Here is a 27,369-nt window from a genome sequence, read left to right on the forward strand (position 1 = left end):
CATTTACTCACCCTTCACTAGCCACTAACCTATTTGAGTTTCTTTTTTCTATTAAAGACAAAATGAGTTATTTAAAAAAATAAGTTTTTGGAAATCTCTAATCATTGACTTTCATAGTATTTGTTTCTCTTTCTCTGTAAGTCAGAGGTGGTTACAGGTTTCTAACTTTTTTTTTTTCTTTTCTTCCAAATAGCTTATTTATAATCCTACACTCTCAGAAATAAAGGTATGCGAACTGTCACTGGGGTGGTACCTTTTCAAAAGGTACACATTCGTACTTAAAAGGTCCATTTTGGTACCTCAAAATTATATTCAATTCAATTCAATTCAGCTTTATTTGTATAGCCCTTTTACAATGTAGATTGTGTCAAAGCAGCTTCACATAAATGGTCATAGTAACTGGAACAGTGTGGTTCAATTTTTAGTGTTTAAGTTCAGTTCAGTTCAGTTTAGCTCAGTTCAGTGTGATTTAATCATTACTGAGAGTTCAAACACTGAAGAGCAAAAATATTATATTATATTATATATATATATATATATATATATATATATATATATATATATATTACCTAAAGATTTAAGAGGAACACTTCTGTACTTTTTTAAGGTATTAACATGTTCTCTTAAGGTATTAATATGGACCTTTTAGGTACAAATTTGTACCTTTAGAAAAGGTAACAGCCCAGTGACAGCTCACGTACCTTAATTTCTGAGAGTTTATACATGGAACCACGTGAGGGTGAGTACATTTTCAGTTTTGGGTTAACTATCTTTTTAACCTAACAGCCAACTAATACTTGAATACCTTTTTTATGGAACATTAAAGAATATTTTTGTCATCATGCTATTCAAAAGCGACCAGCACATTGTGTAAAAAAAACAAAAACATACAAGCATAATAATATTGACTTCTGATAATACAGTACATTGATGTCCTATGAATAAAAAAAGATCAGTCTGTGCAAGTAACCGAACATTATTTACAACAATTACACACTTAATTTACTGTATGTGGGTGAATTTAAGACAGTCTAAACCATGTTTTCATTGCATAGTGACATTCTTTTGTGGACTTACACTTGTCCGAGATTATACTATTTGTTTACATGTTATTGATAAAGGTTGAATTGTCCAAGATAAACACAAAAATGCGCTTATGCTCAAGGAAAAAGTAAGCTACATTTCAGATGGCCCAAAGGTGAGTGGTGAACTATCACTTTAAGATGAGTAATGCACTTACTTTCAACCACTGTCACTGATGGCTGAAACTTTGAACATGCTGTACTTGTGTTTACTTGTGGTTGCACATTTTGCTATCAATATTTTTCACACAGAGAACTCACAAACCTTGATAAACATTCAAAACGTGCAGCATATTCTGTTTATTCACAGGCATGGGGAAAAAAACATAACACCATGATTAAAGTGACATGCTTTACTTGATCTATATCACTGGAGAACATGTCATTGTAAACCATTAGAACATCAACATGTGAAAAAAATAACTAAATTAATTAATAAACAAACATAAATATTACATTGTCAAATACTTTTTAAGTATATATTTTAGTTGAGAAAACAATCTGTTGTGCGCAAATGTTTGTGATCAACCTGTTTTAGATTTAGATTGTAAGGGAAATAGAGTAATCTAAATATATACGTTGGAGGCTACATGCAAAACAGCAGGCATGTCTTCAGTTGTCTTATCGGAACAGACTGTAAGTGACATTGAAGATCAGAAAAATAAATTCTTGTACCCTACTCTTACACATAACCCATGTAGATTTACATGCTTGCCAGCATTCAGAGAAAACATTAAGCATTCTATCACAATCAAAAGGGAGAGAATAGAGCCGCATGTTACAAACTGGGCAAAAAAGCACAGTACAGGGTCATATTTTACTTTAAATGCAAACTAGCAAAGGAACTAGTTCATTTTTGACCTTTTTTATTTGATTATTCTCATCTAATTATTGTGCAAACACACAGACTATGCTATATATAACAATTAAAGTCTGCTTTATTATCTCAATATCATCTAGCCAGGCGAGCAAACAGACGTTCACCTTTAAACAGACTTCCTCTGACAGTAAATCTGTGTCCTGTTCAGTAAGTCCTGATAGATCTTTGATCTTATAAACCGAGGATACGAGTCCTTCTCCATCAGGCTGTACACTTTAGCTTGCACTTCGTTGAGACTGTGTGGAGTCGGTTCTAGAAGCCTGTTTTTGGTTTCCTCTCTGGTCCTGTGGTCTATGTTGACCTTTAGAGATAAAAAAAGAGAATATTATATTGCATGATTGTCCTTCATGGAATCAAATTATCAGTACTGCATAGTGCTTATAAGTTAATATGCATAGATACAAAGCTATGCTAATGTTGGAAAATCGTAACCATTCAATTCAATAGTATTTATGTCAGTGGCTATATTACAAAAGGTTTGCAACCACTTGAGAGCAAATAAACTGAGTAAATTTTTATTTTTGGGTGAAATGTCCATTTAAGTGGAACAACTTTTTTTTTAAGGTGCTTCTAGGGTACAATCTATAGTATGTTTTCTTTGATCTGGATTGAGGTTAAAAATGATACATTAGAGCATTTTTTAGCATTTTGGTTTCCTTAACTTAATTTTAATTATTCTGACTTAAAGAATGGGAAATTATGTTAAGTTAACACGTAAGTTAACAAAGAGCAGAGAAAAAGTCTGCAGGGAGTATTGACCTCCTCGACTCAATGTTTGTCCGCACCCTGCCATAATTGCGGTAAAATGTCAGAAAACTTTTCTTATCAAAGAGTACATATTTCAGCTGATTACAAAAGTTGGTTTAGTCCAAAAAATAAAAATAGTTTTTGCATTTGCGTTGGTTCATGTTCTCATCTAAACTAACTGATCCAGGGTTAATTTGAAAGCATACGGAGACCACCCTTTCGAGCATAGTCTTGGTACTCGGCTTGTTTGGTCTGCTTTTGGTGCGCACCAGAGTATGATTCGCACTTTCACATCTGCCCAAATGAATAACCCCAAAAGCAAACAAACTCTGGTACATTTAAGGTGAACTAAATGAGGCAGGCATAAAAGTTGTTGCATCACCCTTAGTTTCTATAGTACATTTCTATAATGACATTTCTTTCAAATTTTGCATAAAATATTGTAATTTAGAGCATAGCTTTCAGCTTAAAACAACTTAAATGTTTTCAGACATGAATGTTTATTTTCACTCACAGACAACACATCACTATGATTTAACTTCAAGGAAAAAAAAATCGATGTTTTGGTTGACATTTTTTTGATATACACTACCGGTCAAGTTTAGGGTCAGTTTTTTTGTTTAATGTTTTTATAGACAATTTTTCTGTTCATTAAGGCTGCATTTAATAAATGTAAAAAAAATGTTAAATTATTAAAATTTTTAATAATTAAAATAGTTATAACAGTTATAAATAGTTTTTAATAGTTAAAAATTGAATAACTGCTTTCGTATTGTATGTGTTTTCAAAAAAAAAATACTCCAATCATTATTGCTTTTACTATTACATTAATAATAATAACAACAACAACAACAATGACGACAACAACAACAACAACAACAACAACAACAATAATAGTAATAATAATAATAATAGTAATAATATTAATAGTTAATATTAGAAAGATTTCTGAAAGATCATGTGGTCTGAAAATTCATCTTTAAACTCACTGAAATAAATTATAAGCTACATTTCAACAGTTATTTTGTAGTGCAATATCATTTAACAACTGTACAATTTGTACTGTATTTTGATTAAATAAATGCAGCCTTGGATAAGCCTATTTTACAACATTAAGAATCTAACTGACCCCAAACTTTAATAGTGTATGTTAACCTTTAGAGTTACAAAAATGTATACAAATGTCCTGCATGAGTTCAAAAAGTTTGTTCTGCCAATAAGGGAGTAATATAAATAGTGTGTTCACCTCTTCACATCAACCTCTCAACATCTATCACTATTTGCAGTGATCATGTTTTACGCTTACCCACCATCACAAATTGTATTTAGTTTATGCCCTTGTCGAACAGGGACAGCAGCATTATTATATTTGGTATCTGTGTCCAATCTTAATGGAGCCAGACTAGAGCTATTTGTATTTTCTGTGACCCACAGGGTCGGGACGCAAAAGGACAGTGCTGTGCTTCACAAATAATAGGCAGTGAATCACAAAGTATCTTAAGGTCATGCTGAAAAAGAAGATGATCTTCAGGTTTGATGCCAGGGAAGAACTAAACCGAGCGTAGGTGGTGCTAAAGAACAAACTCTGAGGGAGGGAAACACACATATAGCACACATCTAAAACTCGGAAGTGCTTCATATGAGTGATTAGAAACTGCAGTTTTATAACCTTGAATTGACACAGTTTTTTTATTTTTAGTTGTAACAGTGTTTTCTGTCAGTGAAGTTTATTAATAGTAGCTACAGTAAAAATGTTAGAGCAGAATTTTTAAATGACCTGTCAAGTGCACCAGGAACCATTTATTATTCAAAAAGTGAGATATTAACATTTTGAAATAGCACTTTTATGTATTTATAAAATTGTGACTCTAACATTTGAATGTCAACTGTTCATCACCTGGATTTAATAAGCAAAAGTTAAGACCCTTCTTGGGTAACTACTAAATAGATTATTATGTTTCAGCTAATACCAAGAGCCCATAACTGAGGCAGACAGTAGCTTCTGGTTGGATTTTTATTTTCTTCAGTGTGTCAGGGAGCATGAGACATAATTTTTACACTTAGATTGGCCATCCAGAACTTGATCCTGTTGATAATCTTTAGAATGTGCTAAAGAATTCTTTGCCCAGCAGCCTGATTCTTCCATCATCAATACAAGACCTTAATAGAAATATCATAGCAAAATAATATTAATATATTGATATAGCAATGCCACTGGAAATGTAATGCAATCCAACAAAATGTTAGTGTATGACGTATTTTTTTTGGACTGGCAATGTTTATAAACTCTTTTATATAAAAGGCAGCTCATTAAATCAAAATATGTGTGAAATATATTCCACTGTGGTTCAGTGATACCTAACAGATATATGTACATGTAAAAATAAAACAACTTGATTTGATCTGTACATTTAGTTTGATCTGTACAAATGGGCAACCTTGTAGTTTGAAGGACATAGGCAAAATATAAATATTTTAATGATTTGTCTCGTCGGCGCCAATAGCTTAGTGGTTAGTGCGTCGACACATAGCACCAAGGTGCTCACGGCGATCCGAGTTCGATTCCTGGCTCAAGGTCCTTTGCCGCTCCTTCTCTGGTCCCGACACTTCCCTATCTGTAAATTTCCACTGTCCTATCCAAATAAAGGTAAAAACCCCTAAAAATAATTATTTTTAAAAAAGAAATTAGATTTGTCTCAGAAATCAAAATAAACCAATTAAATAATTAAACAGGACAAAGTCTATTGTACTGTACAGTGATGTACAATAAATGAACACAAACAATTGTGCATTTTATTATACTCTTTGCAATTATGTCATTCGCAAACATTGTGCATATTGCTTTAGGTATTTAAACAAATTCATCTCACGTATTATGAGTACTGTATGTTCAGGTATAGTTGCTATGGTTTTATGAAAGGAGTCAACATACCTCTCTGGGTGCATGAACGTCAATAAATTCCTTGTAGATCTTATTGGCCTTGGACATCATCTTAGCAGGGGATTTGATCTTTTTATAGTCCTCACAGGCCAACCAGAACTCAATGTTTTCATCACTGAACTCTGTTTTCAGGAAGGTTCTGAAGGCAGCCAGACCATCTGATAAAGATGAATAAGATTAAGAATAAACCTCTTGTTGCATTTAAAGCCAATGTATCTTTGTCATGCCTTATATCACATATTAAGCTAGAGTGGTTAAAAGAAATGCTTTCCAAGGACATAAAGTTGCATTCATTCATTCATTCATTCATTCATTCATTCATTCATTCATTCATTCATTCATTCATTCATTCATTCAGCAAAATCATGTTGTGCCCATTGTCACATTCGTTATGCAATTAAAAGGTGAGATACACCAAGAGGAACACCAATTCTGACTGTAAGACTAAAAGAAATGAATAAATGCACAATATATTGCAGCCTAAATAAATATATTACTGGTTGTAATAACACAATTTGAATACGGGGTGCAGATTATCAATTAATTAATACTTATTTTAATGAAATGCAATAATGTTACAACTTCAAACACTTTTATATAGTATAGATTTAGAAATAATACAGTACATTAAAGGTCCCAATGAAATTAAAATAAAGTTTTTTTTTTTTTTTTAGATGTTAGTATCATGTTAGTTTTAAGGATATCCATTGTGCCATGAAATAGTGACAAAACCTGTGCTTGGAAGATATAAACCTGTTTTAAACATCCAAAGCTTGCAGTTTGTCACCTCCGCCTAAATAATCAACTTTTTTTGTTCATGTACTGTAACACGTACACCTCATATTTTCTTGTCAAATTTTGACCAATCAAATGATCTAGTATCTGTCATGTCCCGTCTTCTTCAAAATGCTTCTCATTTGCTTTTCATGTGATGCGGTTGAGCTCAACCACTCTCACTGACAGAGCTTTGAGAATACTGTAAATGCTATTAAAAGGGGAGGAACTGCTATCCCATTCTTTCTTCATGCTTCAGATGAGATTGCGTCAAATTTAAAAAAAATGCACATTTCCAAGCAATTCAGAGGGCCTTTAATGTTTGTATTTTATTAATAACTCTAAATATATCAACATTTTGATTGTGTCAACTTGCTCTGTAGCTCACCTGATACACAAAAAGAGACAGTTTTGGTAAAAGGTGAGATCAGATAAAATGTTCCCTTTTTTCGATTTTTGTAAATTCGGTTTCTGCTGTGTCTGCTATCTCAGAAAAGTGTAAATGAAAACATGCCACTAGTTTGTTATACTGTAGTCTATATGAGTATACATATGCCACTTTCATGTCCTTTGTTATGTCGGTAGCTCTGTCAACCACCTCTGAGCAAACTATAGGTCATCCCTTCTTGTTTTCTTAAATTTACTTTTGTTAAATCTATCAGAGAGCTTATTGGGATTTTTACATGACAAAAAATGACTAAAATGCTAACTTTCAACGTACAAAAATCTATACTGTCTATACTGTAAAAATAATTCCAACTTCACATGGATTCATAAACAACGAAGTCAGGTAAGTATTCGGGAAGTTAGAATAAATTGCCTAAAGTGAGTAATCTACACTGACATATTTGGTGCCCAAGTGTAGTTAATGATGTAGGGTTATACCAAACTGAATGGTCAGTTTTCCTCATTTAGTACATAGTAGAACCAACATAATAATTGACTAACGAATTTGGATTTATCCAATTTATGATATTTGAATATACAAAATTCAAGTTTTTCCCAGTCAATATTTTTGAGTCTACGCTCTATTAAACATACCACATGTTGATTGTTTTATGAACGCCATATGGCCTTTTGTACTATAAGGCATTTAGTTTTTTAGTCTGCATTCTTTTGTGTGAGGCAGTCTTCTCATGGATACTGTTAAAGTCCATACAAACAGCAGGGAGGCTAACCGAGACAATAGTGTTCTTGGGAAATTCAATGAAAAGACAATCAAGAGACGGTACAGAGGCAAAATGTTCTCCTGGTACACCGGAACAAAATGTTCTCCTTTAGTCTGCCATTGTTGTTTTTCTTTTAAAAGTGATTTTCTGCGGAACATGTCCTCTGCTACACAGGAAATCATTTATTTGTGAAATGTGTTTTTTTTTTTTTTTTTACTGATCATGCTACCTGAGAGGGAGATTTTACCCAGCACACTCTTGTCATTAATTGACGCAGCCATAACAGGCAGTGAAATACAGAACATTTGTAATTACTATTATTATGTCATCATCATTATATCAGCAGTTTTGTGATTCAGTAGGACAATGTTTTTTTGTGGTTTTAAATGCAGTCAAAACAATTTAACCACATTCTGAAATAAAATGTGTCTAAGGAAAAAAAAAACCTAATAAAAAAAAGTATAATTCTGACTATTTTAAAGGCACTGCATTCAAAGTTATCAAAGACAAAATGTCCACATCAAATGCACGAAGAATTACAGAAGTAATTTTACATGCAAAGACATTATAATTATTGACCATTGTTAACTTTATCTCATAAATAATAATACAAAAGCTGTTTTTTGGGCAGCACCTTTTAGAAGGTACACTTTTGTATAGGTACACTTTTCATTAAGGTACATTCTATCAGGTCTACATCTGTATCTTAAAAGTACAATCTAGTACTCAAGTACAGATGTGTACCTCCTCATATCTTAAAGGTACAAAAGTGTACCCTTTTGGTACCAATGCAGACCATTCATTCATTTCACTTGGCTTAGTACCTGATTTATTAGGTGCCACCACAGTGGAAGAGTACCTGTAAACTGTAAACCGCATTGCATCTTTTGTACGTTGTGGTTTAAAAAAGGTTACAGACAAAAGTAATTATCATTAAAGTATTATATTAATACTTGTATTCTAAGGTATTATATTATCATGAACCAATATATTACTTAAAAAAAAAAAGTTTTTACTTTGTTTAAACCAATTGATTTACAATACAGTGCTTCTCACAGTACACTATTTAAATGTATCTTTGCCACAAGTAGTGATGTTAATGTTTATATTATCTTCGTAGTTGTATTTGCTAGAATTTGTATTTTGCTACTATGAAATGAAAACTCTGCCTACTTTGTTTTGACTCTTGACATCCCAGTTGTTTTGACATTGACAAGTGTGTTAAATGATTGAGGTAAAATTGGATTTATATTCACACATTCATTCAGTTTCAAATTGTGACATGAAGCCTATATTGTTCACCATAGTACTTTGAATATTGGTCTTACATATCAGGTAAATATGACTTCAAAACAACATTAGCACTATTTTTTTGACTGTGAACAGTGTTGTACTTTGATAGTCAAAGGCTGCTAATATGATTTCCCTATAGAATTAGCAAAGAATACATTTTTTAAGTTATATTATAAAACCAAATTTACCTCAGTTGTTAAATGTACAGTGTCTAAGAGAGTTTAACATGCTGTAAATTAAGAAAGCACATGTGATTACAAAAAAGAGCATGCAGCAAATGCTTTGTGGACCCAAAAACTTGATGGACCCGACTGTTTAGGTGTAATCAGGATGTTAAAATAAACAAACAAAAAAAAAAAAACTGCTACAACTTCACCGAGCAATAGTCACAGGACAATAAACAGGGTTTGCCACATTTTTGGTTGTACTTGAAACATTTCCATTGTGTTAAGTGCTATGTACATGAGTCGAAGAAAATGCAGTGCATATTCTTTATTTGTTAGTGTTGTGAGAATTTGCAACACATATGCTGTCAAACCGATGAAGATATTTTCTTAATTCACTATGTTTTATTTATTATTTTTTTGCAATTACATGTGCTTTCTTAAATTGCAGTGTAAGCTCTCTTGACCACTGTATAGATTACTCAAGCTGACACACTTAATGTTTCATTAAAATCTTTTTTCCATCCTGCAACACTAAGATTTTGCACTAAAGAGCAAGGGATTCAACCATTGTGGGAAAATTAGGCCATAATTATAGGCATATTGATATTAAGCATTTAGGGTTTTCTTGGCTTTAGCTATAGTAATGGATCTAGAGTGGAAATGGAGGGATTTGCTGTCTGTCATTTTAGAGTACTACTATTGACAGACTTCAGAAGTATTCAGAATGAACAAATGTCCAGTTGACAGGCTATTTGTAGCCCGTCTGGTGTGTCAGTGCTGTGAAATTCAGGAAAATGCACACACACACACACACACACACACACACACACACACACACACACACACACACACACACACACACACACACACACACACACACACACAGTTCTAATAGATACTGAAAGAAGCCTGAGGAAATAAGGCCTGTCATTTTATAAGCCATTGACAAGAGAAGTCACAGCCAAATGCGTGACTCACAGAGAAATGGCGTCCTTCACATTAATATGGAGATCATCTTACATAAGCTGCTGGTGAACCATACTATGGCTGAACAACAGTGCACCTCGGTGGAATAGCTGATAACAAATATTTTCATTGAGTGTATTAGCATTGGACAATAGTATGTGGATGCAGCTTTGATTATGCAAGCTGAGACTGCATATCTCATTGATGCAATGTCAGACACAATTCACTCAATGGTGCGAGTGATGTCACTGTGAGGGGTAGGGTTAGGGATGGAGTTAGGTGAGCGCATTAAAAAGCATTGGATGCAGCTGAGATTGCATTGCATTATTTCATAAAAAAAAACATTCTATTTGAAGTATATACATTATTACATTACATTTGCCTGAATGTCATGAGTTTTAGCTTATGACAGACTGTTCAATGCATTTATAAAATGCATATAATGTATATTGTTTGCTTTGTAGTCAGATTATTTACATTGCTGTATGCACAATACACAGTGTTTCAAAGCTGTTTTTGTTTACAGTAACTATTTTTATTGATGCATATTACTCAGAGAGCCACAGCACCAAATACAAAGAATCAGAAGACATCAACTGCTCCAATCAAGGAGCAGAATTAGCTCACATTTTCTTTCCTTCTGAATTAAGCACTACAATAATATGTTCTTGCATTAAGAACAATATTAAAAAAACAAAACAAATCAAAAATATAGTAGTAGTAGTAATAATAATAATAATAATAATAATAATAATAATAATAATAATAATGATAAAAATTCATTCATTCATTAATTTTCATTTTGGCTTAGTCCCTTTATTAATCGAGGGTCGCTAGAGCAGAATGAACTGTCAACTTATCCAACCGCTATCTGTGCCATCATGACGCCCCAAACATAATATGTTCTTGCATTAAGAACAATATAAAAAAAACACAAAAACAAATAAAAATATAGTAATAATAATATTAATATTAATAATAATAATATGATAAAATACAATTCTAGATAAAAGAAACACAAATTAGGCCAAAAAGAAAAAGTAAATTAGTGCTGTCAAAATTAGTGCGTGAATGCATGCGATTAATTTGAAATAATTAACGCGTAAAAAAAATTTACGCAATTAACGCAGTTGCAGTTTTTGCAGTTTTCTTTTTCCAGAGTTTCTTCTAATTTCGGGTGGTTCATTTTTAACTTTCGACTTTTGTTTTAATGGAATTTGATACCGAATGGTGAACGGAAAGAAAAACTTTCGCATTTCGTGTCCTCCTTTAAAGTAATCAAAAATCGCTGTTTTTACATGGTAGACTCTTAACAAGAGTATTACCTTAATCATATTATAATCTGAGTATTGGTGTCCATGTAAATGAAGTGCCAGATAAAGTCGCGAGCTGTCAAAGTCAGCGCATTCCTCGTCTTTCAGCATGCACCCTCCAATGGTTCATTAAGTTTGACGTGTTTTCCGCTTTAATGTAAGTTTTGTAAAGTGTCTGCTTTGCGTTGTTGTGTCAGAATCCTTGTGAAATATAGCCATACTTCAGAATGCTTAGTTTAAGCAAATTTGATGAACGTGATCATGCGTATTGAATCTGAAGGGAGTCGCTCCGGCTGCGCTGTCCTGCGCATGGTGTGTGCATGTGTGTGGGTCTGTGTGTGCGTGTTTTGGTATGACAACGCATACCTGTATGTGCCATTGATGTACCGCTTGATGCTTCTTACGTCCTTGTCGCAGCACCAGTGGCCACAAAATTAGGCACTAAAATGCATGTGCTGATTCAGTAATCCTGCTTGTAATCCTGCCTGTTCTCACTCTCAGCTCACATCATTCAAAGCAAAAGGTCCACATTGTCCCCCGATAATGTCAACAGACTGGACTGTCTTAGCAACGGTCTGAATGTAAAGGAGGACTAAACAAAATTGTTTCTGCTTTATAATTAATGTACTCAACTCAAACAGCAATACAACTTTTCAATGAGTCCAATTGTTTGTATTCAATACTTTATTATTATAATTTTCCTTATTTGCAATGCCTATATTTTGGGATTTTTTTGCAGTCCACTTAGAATCTAACTTGGAAATCAATGTTTTCTTCATTGGCATTGATTGTTTTGAAATTCAAAATTCACGAACATGCCTGTGTTTTTATTTCTCCAATAAATATGGCTGTCAAGCCAGGATCTTTATGGTTTATTGTGGGTTTGTTGTTTACATGAAGAAATCTTTGTTACAAGTTAACAAAAATTCTAATAAGGAGTTATATTTTGAATTTAAATAGTCTTTGTCTTGTGTTTACATTAATTTTACAGTTGAATAGCCAAAATTACAAGTTTCAGTCTTTTTATTGTGATTAATCGCGATTATATAATGTGACTTACATTTATTGGACAGGAGAATATCGAAAGAGTCTGCCCATCTGGTCACTTCATCATTGGACAATCTGAAATAGCCAAAGGTACACAATCAAGTATAGTTATAAAACCCAATCCACCGTTATCTTTTTCTTTTTCATTACTCACTTCAGGTATCTTGTGGTTCTCTCCTGAGCTGGAGGCAGGAATTCGGAAAAATCGCTGCATGAGTCTGACTTGTTAGACAGGCACCCTAGTCTAGTTTTCATGGCCCTGAAAAAAAGAAAGCAGAAGAGGTTAGCAGCTGTCGATAACATTAGTATATTCATAAGAGACTCACTGCGGTTTATTTTTAGAACATGCCAAATTACAAAAAATAATAACAGCTCAGGTGTGCATAATAGTCTTTCTGATTAGATTGTAGTGATGCTCACATAAACCTGCATTATACAACACACTATTGCAATGTTCTCTAATTATCAGGAGATGTGAAGCCACCTTATTGTATACATGAATATTGTTTCAAAATGTGCGTGATTGAAATTCAACAGTGCACCTGGCCCTCAAAAAAAGCCCATTGTCATGAATTCTGCTTGTATATTAACATTACAGAGGAAACAATCAGGGCTGAGAGCGAGACACACACACACATACACACACATTAATGGTTACGTAACTACAAGATGACTGGATACTCACTGAACGTCCTTGCAATGCAATCTCTTCCAGTTGACTGTAACTGCAGGAGCAAGTGGCGAGTTGATTTGCCTGTGAAAAGGATAGAGATTTACTCTAGTATATATACTGTACTAGTCCTCTCTGAGTATGTTTTGTTAATCACTAGTCCCATGGTTCATAATTACTAGTGTGCCAGATGCCACCCGTTCGCTTAATGATGTTATAAATCGTTTAAAGAAACACATGAGTCACGTCATTTTCGCTTTTGTGGTTGAACCTGTAGTTCCCGGAATGTTCAGTTCTTCTGAAGGAGAATTGGTCACAAAATAAAAAAAGTAACAATCAATGAAAAGGCCCATGATGCTGACATTCACATTTAGTTCACGTTTAGTTATTTGTAATTGGAGCACTGCATGAAAATGACCATTTCTTCTTTTATTGAAGGACTTTAAAATTGCTTCACAGAAGCAGAAATAGACATGAGTAATTTCTCTCAAACTGAATAAAAAACACAAGGACGCTGTGTTCTCTTTCTGCAGCCTTCAATGGCAATCAGAAATGTCATTTGCTTGGAGGGTTTTTAAATACAACTAGCACAATCTAACTATAACTGACTTTTTTAATTGCTTATATTTAAATAGACGTGAACTAAATAAAATGTCAAACTTTTTTTTCTTCTGAATGTTGCTCACTTATACATACATTAATGATGCATTGAAATTAATATAACTCTAATAATAATAATAATAATAATAACAATAATGAAAAGTTACATAAAAGGCTGAATAATTATATACTGTAAAAACACTAGCAGTATTTTACTAATAAACTAAATAAAACGTTTTAACTAACATTGAAATAAAATCCGAATGACTTAATCAGTCAATCAATCAATATAAATCCAACATTTATAAACTAAACTACAATCTCATTGAAACCAAAATAACACTTTAGGTAGTTATATTCAGTTAGCAAAATTTAATTAAGTAGTTCCTGCCGTTAAATGCAGTTTAATTATCAATTGTTAGCATTTAGTTTATTATTAGTTTACATTTAGCAGACATTTAGTTAATTATTAGTGTTAAACACCAGCATTACACAGCCAAAACCATGCTACATGGAACAACTGCCTGAGCCCTCTGAAGACAGAAACCCAGTCCATGGCCTGTTTTTATGAGTGAGCCTAAACCAACGTAAGCCAGAGACTGCTAGAGCGTCCAGTTTCATGTGACCAGGGCCTTGTTCTGGCTACACAGTGCATTGCTTTGGGAGTTCATGGTTATAATGAAGAACTGGTAGATTGCTTTCTAGTCATCTGGAACAGGGGTTGCCAAACATTTTAGTCTGTGATGCCGAAAATAACGATACCAGTGACTTGCGACCCCCAATATCCTTTGAGGTGGTTATGAATAAAGAAACCTTGCATGCTACGACACACACATATCAATAGGCCCAAGTCTATTCTCCTCTTAATTATTTTTTAATGCATGTGACTGCGGTAAATGTGCCAAAGAGTTTAACCTGGTGGCATAATCTGCTTCATCTGATGCTATTGCTGTGTCTTTAATATAATGTAATCACACCAAGGGTTGCAATCTAATAGAACTTTTTTTTTTGAAAAGCTGTAACTATAAACTACTATTTTTATCTTCAAGTTGGTTATGGGTAAAATATGGTAATTCTCATGGTTTATTAAAATGGATTAAATATTTAGAAATCACCAAGGGACCCCCCTTCATTAGCCCTTTTCACACAGTGATACCGGTAAATATCCAGAAAATTTCCGGAACGACTTTACCGGTAAATTCAAAAAAGTGCTGTTCACACAGGCGAGGACGTTACGGAAATTTTCTGGAAAAGAGCATTCACACATCCATTACAAAATACCAGTAAATTCTGACATCATTCACCACAAATGAGCTTTAAACGGCTGCGCTTGTATTTGTAAACATTTGACTAAATTAAAAACTCTGTGGATGATCAATATTGTGAACAACTTTCGCAGGATCACTTTCGCATGTCGAGATGTTCATAACATGTGCGTGTGCAAGCGCTCACAGGCTGTTTCACGGGCACACGCAAAGCTTGAAGGTAAACAAACAACGGCTTATCATAAGCATCTCATCAATGATTATTTACACAGTTAGCATTAAGAAGAACATATAGACGTGATCTGACTAACTTCTAGCAGCTAAATGTGTCTGGAAAAATATTTAAAGGCTTTTATTCTCATAAACCGCGCGGACGTAAATGCGTCTGACTGTTGTGATTGGCTAAAGCAGACGTCTCACGTCAGCAGGTTCTAGACGTGCACGCACTTATTATGGCAATCTTCCTTCTGCATTCACACAGCGCAGCATTCCGGCAAATTGCCGGTAATGTTACAACTTCTCTTTCCGGAAAATAGCCAGAACGAATTTACCGGTATTTTCAAAAAGGACCTGTTCACACATACAACCTTTCCAGAAAATTACTGGTAATTTTCCGGAAAGGTCTGTATGTGTGAAAGGGCCTATTGTCTTGTGAACCCCCACTTCGGGAACCACTGATCTGGAAGACCACATTGGTCTTTCACATCAGTAAGACAAAATCTGAAATGTTGTTTTGGTCATTCTAAAATCCCAAAGTTTGTCATCAATCCCGTTACATTATTATTACCTTCCAGAGCAATCTCAATACCCTAAATGCCACTGTGCATTTATTATGTTATTATCTTTCGAGGCCCACAACATTAATTTTATACCTGTAAAAAATGGCCTACAGTAGCTTCTCCTACTGTAGTAAATTAAAATTTCCTTTTTGATATTTGGCACATGCTTGGCACTATCAGCTCCACCTTGGCTCCATGCTCTGTCTCCACCATAGTCTGTCTTCTCATTTGGTCTACTGGGCTCCCTCAAATCCTTGGCCAATCATATTGCTGGCTCTATCTTGGGACTCCAAGCCCCTCCTCTGGTTGTGTCTGGTCCTTCTGGCTCTATCGGGCTCCTCCTGTCCCCTGATTCCACCTTTTTCCTCTGTCGCCCAGGTTTCACCATGATTTTCCAGAGACTTGTCTATGTCTTGGTCACCTGAGTCGTCATCCCCATACTGGCCCTCGGGATCATTAGTGTCACCCTGGCTCTGCCGCTCTCTGTCTTCACCCTGGGATTCACTGCCATCAGCTCTGTCTTTGTTTCCAGTTCTCTGGCTCTGTCTCAGTTAAAGATGTTTTTTATCTTATTTTAAAATTGAGGAGCTGAATTACCACAGTTATTTGATCATGTTTGACTAATACTGAGAATGTTTTTGAGTTCGAATGGAATCTCATTTTAAAAATACATTATGAGCATGTACTCTAATCATAGTCTGTCTTAACCACAATTCTCACAAGATGTGAATATTTTTAGTTCTGCACTAATGATTAAGGCTTATTATTCATTTCCTCGCGCTGGATGAGAAACACGTGCCATGCTATTTATAAATTGCACTGACAAATCTATCCAGGCAGGGAGAAGCCAGTTCACGTTCGGTGCAGCCATGCAGCACAAATGCAGCTACAAGGAGTTTGCTGAATAAAAGAAACCCTGATGGCTCATCCTTATAAAATCCTCATGACTCATCCTTATAAAATCCTCATGAGATGCCCAATGAAATATAAACATGGCTAACATTCTTCTTTTTTATGAGGGCTCAGCAATTTACTATTTGGAGATTGTCTTTAATCAGAGACCAGAAACTCAGATCTCTATATCAATTTCATGGTTGTAGGTCTAGTTTCACATTCATTTGGAAAGCTAATTAAACCCACAAATGGTGAGTTTTGGTTGCCCTGTTCATACTGTAGAAGTACTGCCTGTTTACAATGTTATAACAAAGAAGTGTTTTGAAATATGTGTATATATTCAGCATTTTTGGATTTTATTCTTATTTGCAGGCTGTCTCACAAATGTAATATTCATTCATTCATTCATTTATTCATTAATTTTACTTTAACTAAGTCCCTTTTTTCATCAGGGGTCGCCACGGTGGAATAAACCGCCAACTTATCCAGCAAACGTTTTACAAAGCAGATGCCCTTCCAACTGCAACCCAGCACTGAGAAACATCTATATACCCTCTTTCACACAGACTAGGGCCAATTTAGTTAATTTAATTCACCTGTACTGCATGTCTTTGGACTGTGGGAGAAAACAGGAACACCCGGAGGAAACCTGAACATGTAAACTCCACACAGAAATGCCAACTGACCCAGTCGGGACAGTGCTAACCACCGAGCCAATGTGTCCCCCTCAAATGTAACAATGTAATTTAATCAATTCTTTTTTTTTATATGTAAGCACAAAGTGACAATTGAAACATGGCAATAAATACAATGGAATAACATTCTAATTACATAAAAGTTAAAAATAACCCTACACAACCCTGTGTGAAAAATGGTGTTCATTAACCTGCACTGCTCTGAACATGACATATATATATATACAGTATTGAACATGTCATGTTTTTACCTGGAAAAATCTTTTTTTAAGGAGCTGTTGACATAAAGTTGAATCAGATTTTAGTTAAAAATCAACCAATACAAACATAAAAATAAAACAAAACAATAATTAGTTATGTGTAATAACAATGGAATGACACAAGGAGAAATTACTGAAACATTGAACAGTATTAAGTACTTTTATATAAAAGACCTTTTTGGTTATGCCTCTCATATGGAGAATGAAGTAAGAATTGTTTTTGAAAATATATATTTTTTTCACAGACTTCAACAGAGAGTAAAAATCTTGAATGGTTCTGTGAGTTTCGTCTACCAAATCTGACCTTTTTTTTTGTATTTTTTGTAATTTTTATTTTGGCATAATTGTCTTGCTGAAATGTTCACCCTGGTTTTATCTTCATCATCCTGGTAAAATGTAAATGTTGGACTGAATCAGCTAATTTACAATGACAAGGGCAGAGGCCTGCTCAAGGACTACTGAGAGATTTCAGGTGCTGTCTGGGTTTACAGTGCCTTTCCACGTCTCCCTTTCTTCACGGTTAATACTTTTTCCCTGTGTCATTTCATTAACTTAATTTGTAAACTAATACGTTTTGTTTTCTTCGCATGGATGAATTTAGTTGGTTGTTACCAACATCCTGTGAAAATTTCAAGTCAACAGCACTTTCAAAGATAAAAATATTTTTTGAATACTTTGAATACTTTGAAAATATTTTTTCTCAGAAAAGTGGTGACATATTCAATACTTATTTCCCCTACTATATTTAGTAATACTTAAATCATTAGAATGAAAAGTGTCCTGTTGATTTGAAAGCTTTCCATTATGTGCAGAGCAGCGCAGATCAGTGAACATGTGAAGGTCTCTGCAGTGTCTCTTTCTGATGGAGCTCAGTGAGACTTTAGGTGTCCCGCTGAGACTTTTCTTCCCACTTTCAATGTGCTTTGCCATCTGATCTTCTACCCTCGCTCTCGCTATTTTTAAATTCCAGGCTTTTTGGTTGTCCATGTTAAAAAAATAATGCCATTGCTTTTACTGATCTTAAATTAGGTTTGCTTTCCCCGTTCCAGAATAAACAAGGTAAATATTTAACTTTTATAGGACATATGTAAAATATTTAACCATCAAAGCTCTCCAGCAATGCTTACATAAAACGTATGTTGACTGATGTATAATACATTGCTTGCGGTGTTCCTTGTTTGTCAAGTCACTTTGGTTAAAAGCATCTACAGAATGCTGAATGAAAAGTAAATGTGGCATAGGATTTTAAAAATGTGCACACTTTAAAAAAACAAAACAAAATAAAAATAAATTAAATAAATACATAAAAATAAAATAAAGTACAACTTATTTTATGTTTTGTATTGAAGGTTCCATAAACGTATTGTAAAAAAAAATTATACCCGGTGAGCTACCGAGTAAGTTTAAAATAAAAGACATATAGCTGTTGCTTCTATTGTTGATTATGCTTTCTTTTATTGTGTCATTTAAATAGTGATTTCATTAATTTTCAAGAAATGCTAAACATTAGTCTTTTAGTCAGCACTTAACGTGACCTTCAATTGCGAACACTCTTCTTTGTGTGTATGTGTGTGTTTAGAATGTCTTTACATATGTGTAGTATATTTTTCGGTATCACTTTATTTTAAAAGTCCCTTTAACGCATTTTGTTGAATTTAGGTTACATTGCATGTACATGCCAAATAATTCTCATTAGAATATAAGTAGACTGTTAGGTTGGGTTTAGGGTTAGGGTTAATATAAATTGTCATGTACTTGCAAAGTTTATTATAGTCAGTTGAATGTCTGTTAAAGGAGCATTATCAGCAGATATTATGCAGACAATCTACTAATACTCAAATGAGGATTAATTGGCATGTAGTTGCAATGAAACTTTGTCAACAAAATGTGCAACAGAGACCATCAAAATAAAGTCTTACTGGACCTATATTATACTATTTACATGTTTTGCTGTTTTAATTAATTGTGCTGTTTTATGTCCTTTGTATCAAAAGCATCTAAATGATCAAGTTGAAAAATATAATAATGCAGCAGAATTGTTAAAATGTATTAGTTGTAATATGGTGGTAAAGTTGTTTTAAAGTAGGCAGATTATGTAATCTAAAGAACTGTACATAATTACATCTAAATTAAATAATAATCTGTCCTTTAATCATAATTTGTATGAAACAAAATTAAAGTTATGTGTGTCTTGTCTTTTATTTTTTACTTTAATTTTGTCTTCCTGTATTACGCTTGGTTTCCAGCTATGTGCTCCTTTTGTCCATGCTTCATGTCATTATTGGTTTTCCTAGTCATATGTCTAGTAGTTCATTGGTTGTTTCTTGCCACTTGATCCTTAGTATTTGGTATGTACTGTATAGCCCTCATGTTTTCTTTAGTCTCTGTCTAGCTTTGTTTGTGTATGCCTGTTGTTGGTGAGTTTAGTTTCATGGTTTTGGTTTCCGTTATTGGCATGTCAAGTCAACTCTAGGTTTGTTGGTCATAGTTTCATTTAATTTCTGCTTGGGTTTGAATGTCACCATGAGTGAACTCATTGTTGCATTTTACAACCTCTAGTTTAGTGCACAGCAAGATTTCGTGAAACAGACAAAGCGAATGCACATATCAAAACCTGCCTCTACTGTGGTCATTTAAAAGTTTTGCTCTGTAGCAGCTCTGACAAAGAATGGCTAAGTCAATTGAGGAATTATAACCCTTAAATGCTATTGATCAAGTAATCAAGTGATTTAAGGGGAGTGGTTACTGTTCCTGACTAGAATCAAAGATTATAGATTGCAGTTGCCATGGGTTTGGATCTTTGATGAAGCAATTATGGTGATCTAGAATGTTTTTATATTGCTCTGTTCTTGTATTGTGTGGTGTTGTAACATCCGTCTGACATCTGAATAAACTGAATGAATGTTACTTTGGTCATGAACATTAATAAAAGATTTCTGACTTTTTGTACATATAAAGTTTTACATATACATATAAAGACCAACTGCACTATATGTTGACAATGTCTACTAAGCAATGTGGGATTTATTTCTGACTCGATTTGAATGTTATCACTCGATTTAATGAGCATTATCAGTGGTTATCAGTTGTTAGATATGGGCCAGTAGGGGGCTTCTGCATCTACTGGTTGGCTCAGAAGACTTATATCATCCATCCACGTGGTTAACCAGATATATATAACAAATGAATGAGGCCGAAAGTTAACAAGATAGAGATAGAATTATTTAAATTATTCATTAAATTTCCTATTAATTGTATTTAATAAATGTCTATCCCTATCCCAACCCTAAACCCAACAGTCACAGTAATTTCAAAACAGATCTGGGGCCTCATGCATCAACGCTGCGTACCAACGCTGCGTACGCGCATCAGCTAAACTCTCCCATTCTATATTTTTTTTTCTTTTGTTATTAATTCCGGAAGACAAACTTGCAAATAACACTGTTTTTTCCGGTCTACCTTTGAAATCAGCACCTCCAAATCACATTCTGTTCAAAATTTCTCTTTTTGCTTGCTTTTGCCATTGCTTTTTCATTGGGTTTTGCCAAAGTATAGTAATTAGCATATTTATATGGGGGAGGGGGCAGGGAGGGATTTTGCGCTCTTGCACGTGCACTCAGTTTCACGTTCATTCGGATGTACAAAAAGAATACGTGTGGGATTCGGCGTACGCAGTGTTTTATACATCTGATTTTTTTTCTGCATACGCACATTTACAGCTTTGTGCATACGCAATGTTTTACTATGATTTCAACGCAAGTCTTCGTACATGAGGCCCCAGGAGTCTTCTCTATTAGTATAGCTGATTAACCACAAGAATTATTTATATTATTTATTAAATTACCCATTAATTTTATTTTATTAACGTCTACCCCAACCCTAAACCTAACCGTCAGAATAATGTAAAAACCGATCTGGATATGGAGTCTTCTCTATTAGTATTGCTGATTAATCATGTGGATGGAAGCTAACAGCCTTCTGAACCTACCAGTAGGTGCAGAAGGCCCCTACTGGCCCATGTCTATCAGCTGATAACTGCTGATAACAGCCATTCAATCAAGTGACAGCATTTGAAGCGGGTGCTTAGGTAAATACAGAATCAGCCATGTATGCCATGTCTCGAATCGTTTGTGAAATGCCCCATGCTTCAAACATTTTAGAGCAGTGTTTTGAAAGAGCAGTACTTTGAAACATCTGCACTTTGGGATATTGACAATGGGATCTTGACAATGTGTCAACATTAGTTTCGCATCAGATTTTGCTAGTTTAGTGCTTATTACAAATAAAAACTCCAGTGACCTTTATGTACAGGTATTTTTGTTTGTTTTGCAAAATTGTTAATGTAATCTCTTTTTTTTTGGAAAGAGCTTATGAAGTTAACCAACTAGCCATCTTAAATTGAATTAAGCAAGTTAATTTAATTGAATTTATTTTATTATTTATCAACATGATATCATCTACCAAAAGTGCATGTTTCTTAGGAGTTTGTAGGAGTGAGTTTAGCTCGTGTTTTCAAAAGGTGCTTCTGTTACCCCCGAGACACTACCTTCATTTACACCCTGTTTCACACTCGGCCATGACAGTTGCAGGGTAATGCCAGGCTACAGCCCACCTACGGTTCTTTCTCTTCTATTTTAGTCCCTGTCCTTTCCTCTTTGAGGTCCTCACCTATGTATAGTGATGTCTACTGTCTCCTCAAATCAAATTCAGTCCAACAAAACTCTTGAAGTTAAGGTCACGGTTGCTTTATTTAGACATCCTCAAAGCAATGCAGCCTCTTTCACTTTTGTGGGATAAATTATTTAATATGATTTGATGTTGGCTCTACATTATGCTGAAAAATGAAATGAAGCGCTCCTTATCTGTGTGAGGTCTCATTAAATCTGGGACATTGAGACATCTGTTTGAAAAAGGTTAGCACATAGTGGCTGTTCTGCCAGATGGGCCGTAATTCAGACAAATTGAATAGAACTGCAATTGTGTGAATGTGAGGGGAACTGTAAGCATTAGCACAGTTATATGGGGAACATTTATTCTCAAATGCCACAGTTTTAATGTATTCATATTCTCGTCGCTAACAGGGCCAATTCAAGGACACCAAAATTTAGTTCATAGGAAAGTAAAGGTTGCATTAAACATGGCTTTGTAACATAAAAGGTCCAGAATGAACTTTTTTTGCAGTAATGATGCCACAGAAGAGCCATTTTGGGTTATCTGAAGAACCTTTATTACATGTCCCACTGCACTGCAAAGATCTATTCATTTCCATGACAATTCTCACTTTCAGGGTTTGTGTAAAAGCAATGATTTAGTTGTCCAAATTGGCAACACAAAGATCATTTAAGCATTAAAAAAATAAATGAATCTTGGTTGATTCAAGATTAATTCATTTGTTTTTAAATCCTTAAATGATCTTTCTTCACATTTTTATGCTCATAACATCTCATCTTCAAGTCAGCAGATCAGTGGCTCTTAAATTTGCCAAAAAGAAAGCGTAAATTCAGAAGACACTGCTTTGTTGTTGCGGCTCCTAAACTGTGGAATGCTTTACCTCTGTTTATTAAACAGGCCTCTTCATTGTCTTTTTTAAAATCATAACTTAAAACCAATCTTTTCTCCTTGGCCTTTGACACCTGTTGATGTATTGCTTATTTGTTTGTTTGTTTTACAGTCTCTTAAGCATTTTTAATAGTATTCTATTAGTTTGAATTGCAATCTTTTGTACAGCACTTTAATATACTTTGGGTGTTTTTAAGGTGTTTTGATTTTTGAAAAGATTGATTGATTGATTGATTGATTGATTGATTGATTGATTGATTGATTGATTGATTGATTGATTGATTGATTGATTGATTGATTGATTGATTGATTGAAAAAAAATCATCCTCAAAACTGTTTTAACATTCAATTTCAGTGAACAATGAACATTTTTTCTCTATGGTTGGACACCAAAACCCATTGCCAATGCAGTACCAGTACCCAGAATATTACTGGTATGTACTTGAATTAAATCAGAGCACAAGTTTTGCTGTCTCATATTGCACCTTGAACTGTCAAGAGACAGAAAAAAGCAATTCAATGACAACAAGCAATAGCATTAATGAAGACCGCAGTAACCATAGACACACTGTAAATAAAATTCTGTAAATTTACAAGTTTCTGTATTTTGTGATGTTTTTTTGTTTGTTTTATTTATGCTTTTGATTTAAAAAAAATACTTCTATTGATACCAACTATTTTAATAGTAATGTATTGTCTGAGATGGCATTGTAAATTACAGTACTAAAGCCTGGTAATGAACTGCCAGTACTCTTTCTGTAATGTTACAGACTTAATTGATTTAAGACATGCTATTTCTTATACAATTATATATATATATATATATATATATATATATATATATATATATATATATATATATATATATATATATATATATTTATATATATATATATATATATATATATATTTTTTTTTTTTTTTTTAAACATTTTGCCCATGAAATTTTACTGTTAAGTGATTAAGTGAATGTGGTATTAACTTACATATTAAGCTCACATTCACGTACATATAAAGAGATGTAATTCATTGCCCCAATAACCTCACATTCACTGTCCTTGAAAAAAATAAGTCAGGAAAGTAAATTTTTAAAAACTAATATTGGATTCAAAATGGTAAAGTTAGAGTACTACAAGCCTTCCTGTATTTTAAAATTTAACAAGTGAAAATTGTTGAATTAAAGTTTTTGGAAATCTGCAAACACAAATCAGTATTCAATCAAAAAGATTTTTTAATATTTATTGTTTATTTATAATACATTTACTACTAATTAAATATGTTTTAATAATTAATAGATCATTTTAATGTACCCAAACTAAAAATGTTTATCTTTCTATATTTTTATAATTATATTCAAAAGAAATAAGCTAATGTGTGTGTGTGTTATAAATAGCTGAAGTGCTTTTGCTAAAATAACCCACCCACAATAATAAATTATGAATCACCCATAAAGTACTGAGTCTTTTTCATTTTTAATGTGCATTGTGTGTTCATGAGTCTTCTTACGTTTTATGTGCTTCTTTGCTCAGCTTATCTAAGATGCTGTGTGGTGTTCACTATTTCAAAGTAATTAACACAACAATCATGCAGAATTGCTGTTAAAAATGGATGCTGTTGCTGATTCTTTGGAGCAGAATGAAACGTATCTCAGTGCATCTCCAAAAGAGCAGTGGGTGGTGAGTGTGGGTGTTTCAAAGTCTCTCCTCATCTCTGTCACTTCCCCTTGCTGACATTTACAAACCTACAAAGCCCTCACAGTAACTGTTGGAGAGATGGATTATACTGTAGCTGCCCAGCCCCTCCAACAAACATACAGGTTTCATTGTACATGTGAAAAAAAAAAAAAGATTTACAATGACATGTACAATGAAAACTGTATGTTTATATAACTGTATATACAGCTGAAGTCAAAATTATTAGCTCCCCTTTGAATTAGTTTTTCTTTTTTAAATATTTCCCAAATGATGTTTACCAGAGCAAGGACAGTTGCACAGTATGTCTGATAATATTTTTTTCTGCTGAAGAAAGTCTTATTTGTTTTATTCCAGCTACTTTTTAACTTTTTAAAACCATTTTAAGGTCAAAGTTTATCCCCTTTAAGCTATATATTTTTGACAGTTTACTAAACAAACCATGCTATACAATAATTTGCGTAATTACCCTAACCTGCCTAGTTAACCTAATTAACCTTGTTAAGCCTTTAAATGTCACTTTAAGCTGTATAGAAGTGTCTTGAATATATATATATATATATATATATATATATATATATATATATATATATATATATATATATATATATATATATATATATATATCCTGCAATGTATTATGTAGAAGAAATGTATCTTAAATTCCACAAACTAAAGTGTGACCAAAAAAAAAGTTAAATTGTAAAATACTTATTTAAAAAATATTTATATATTTTCAAATGAAATTTTTACTCCAGTCATTATTGATTTTATTACTATTACCATTAATAATAATATTAATAATAAGAAGAAGAATAATTACAATAATAATTAATATTAGCGTTATTTCTGAAGGATCATATGACTCAAGACTGGAGTGATGAAGCAACACAATCTCACGGCAATTCATAACATTTTGATTTAGTGGCTAATTCGTATGAGTTCATACGATCTAATTCATACATTTTAGTACGATTTGCTCATCCCCACATGACGGGTGGGTTTAGGGGTGGGGTTAGGTGCCACGTCTCCTTTTTAAAATCATATAATTTCATACGACTGAACTTGTACGAATTAGTACGAATTAGCCACTAAACTGGCAAAACATAAAATACTTACATTTCTCGTGAGATCAGGCTGGATGAAGCTTAAAATTAATAATTAAAATCACTGGAATAAATTATTTAAATCAAATTATAAACTACTTTTGAACAGTTATTTTATAGTGCAATAAACGTTCACAATTTTAACATTTTTACTGTATTTTTGATAAAAAAAATGCAGCCTTGGTTGTATTATTATTATTATTATTATTAATATTATTATTATTAATATTGTTGTTGTTGTTGTTGTTGTTTTATTTATCTATATAAAAAATCATAAATGTACATAATATTTTATTAACATATTTCTGGACTGAGTTTGCATGCACAAAATGTTTTGCTGTGCTTGCAAACTCCACAAACACACAACCCAACTTTAATCCAAGGCCTTTGTATGTTCATTTGTAGATTCATAGGTTTGCACTGATTTTATCCTTTTATTATTATATATAATGATGAATATATATTTATAGAAGATTTGATATACTCATTTAGGATTACATGCAACTAAGCAATTATGTAATCTACAAATCACTTTTATTTTTAACTCAAATAACATTCTAATGACATAGACCGTGCATTTCTGATGTGTTTCTGATGTGGTGTTTTGCAGGTGTTTTTGTGTCTTGTTTGAGAAGAAAAATAAACAGAATATTTAATATCCTGTCTAAAAATTTCACATCTCAGTAAAAAAAAACAATTTAAATGTAACTGTAGGGTTTTATTTAATATGTTTTTTTACGCAAAGATTTATCCATACCAAGCCCAAAATAAAACAAGCTAGCAATCTTTGAGTGTATATAAATGTTTATTTTTGTCTTAAACACACACACACACACACACACACACACACAGCACCTGCAAAACACTACCATAAATGCCCAGTTGCCCATCATCTATAAATGTTGCAATGTCCAATCCCAAAGAGATGATTGATCTCTCTTTGTTGTAGCAACTCCCTTCACAAGAGAAGACATGACAGGAGGACAGATGGTGAGAGCTGTGCACTATGACTGATATCCTAGACACGCAAACAAAGCCAGCGCGAGCATCAACTTATGCAACAATCGATCAGATATATGAATATGGAGGCTTACCTTTATAGCTCACTGCCGTTGCAGATGACAGCTCTTTGATTGAGGCTGGAGAAGCTGCTTTATCCGACCGCTCTGTTCTTGTGTAGAGATATCTACTGTTGCCCACATGTAGCAATCATCACACAGCGTGTTCATCAGTGTGAAAGCGTGAGGAACGGAGAGAGAGAGCGTGCGCGAGAGAGAGCGAGATGAGAAAAATAGGCAGAGGGAGAGGCTTTGTCAACACACTGGTCTCTCTGGAGATTCAAAGAGCATTACTGTGCCATTTTGTTTTACTCCGTCGAGGCTTTTTTCTTGTTTTTTTTTTTGTGGCATGTTTTTGTTGTTGAGGTCTCATGCTGCCAAACTGTTATTCTGTATGGATGTCTGTCATTTGA

The 27,369-nt window shown here is 33.6% G+C and overlaps 1 protein-coding gene and 1 long non-coding RNA gene across 2 annotated transcripts in view; one reads left to right on the forward strand and one right to left on the reverse strand.

The window, feature by feature from the left end:
• Positions 1-27,369, forward strand: part of LOC141386318 (uncharacterized) — a 62,900-nt gene that overhangs the window by 19,989 nt on the left and 15,542 nt on the right. The window lies entirely within an intron of this gene.
• On the reverse strand, positions 1,421-27,131 carry rgs8 (regulator of G protein signaling 8). The gene is given in 6 exon segments (NM_001002531.1): positions 1,421-2,263; positions 5,642-5,808; positions 12,393-12,454; positions 12,534-12,638; positions 13,065-13,133; positions 26,993-27,131. Coding segments are annotated over 4 exon segments (525 nt in total). The 5' UTR covers positions 12,635-12,638; positions 13,065-13,133; positions 26,993-27,131; the 3' UTR covers positions 1,421-2,068.

The sequence above is a fragment of the Danio rerio genome, chromosome 6 (genome assembly GCF_049306965.1).
Source record: "Danio rerio strain Tuebingen ecotype United States chromosome 6, GRCz12tu, whole genome shotgun sequence".
Lineage (NCBI taxonomy): Eukaryota > Metazoa > Chordata > Actinopteri > Cypriniformes > Danionidae > Danio > Danio rerio.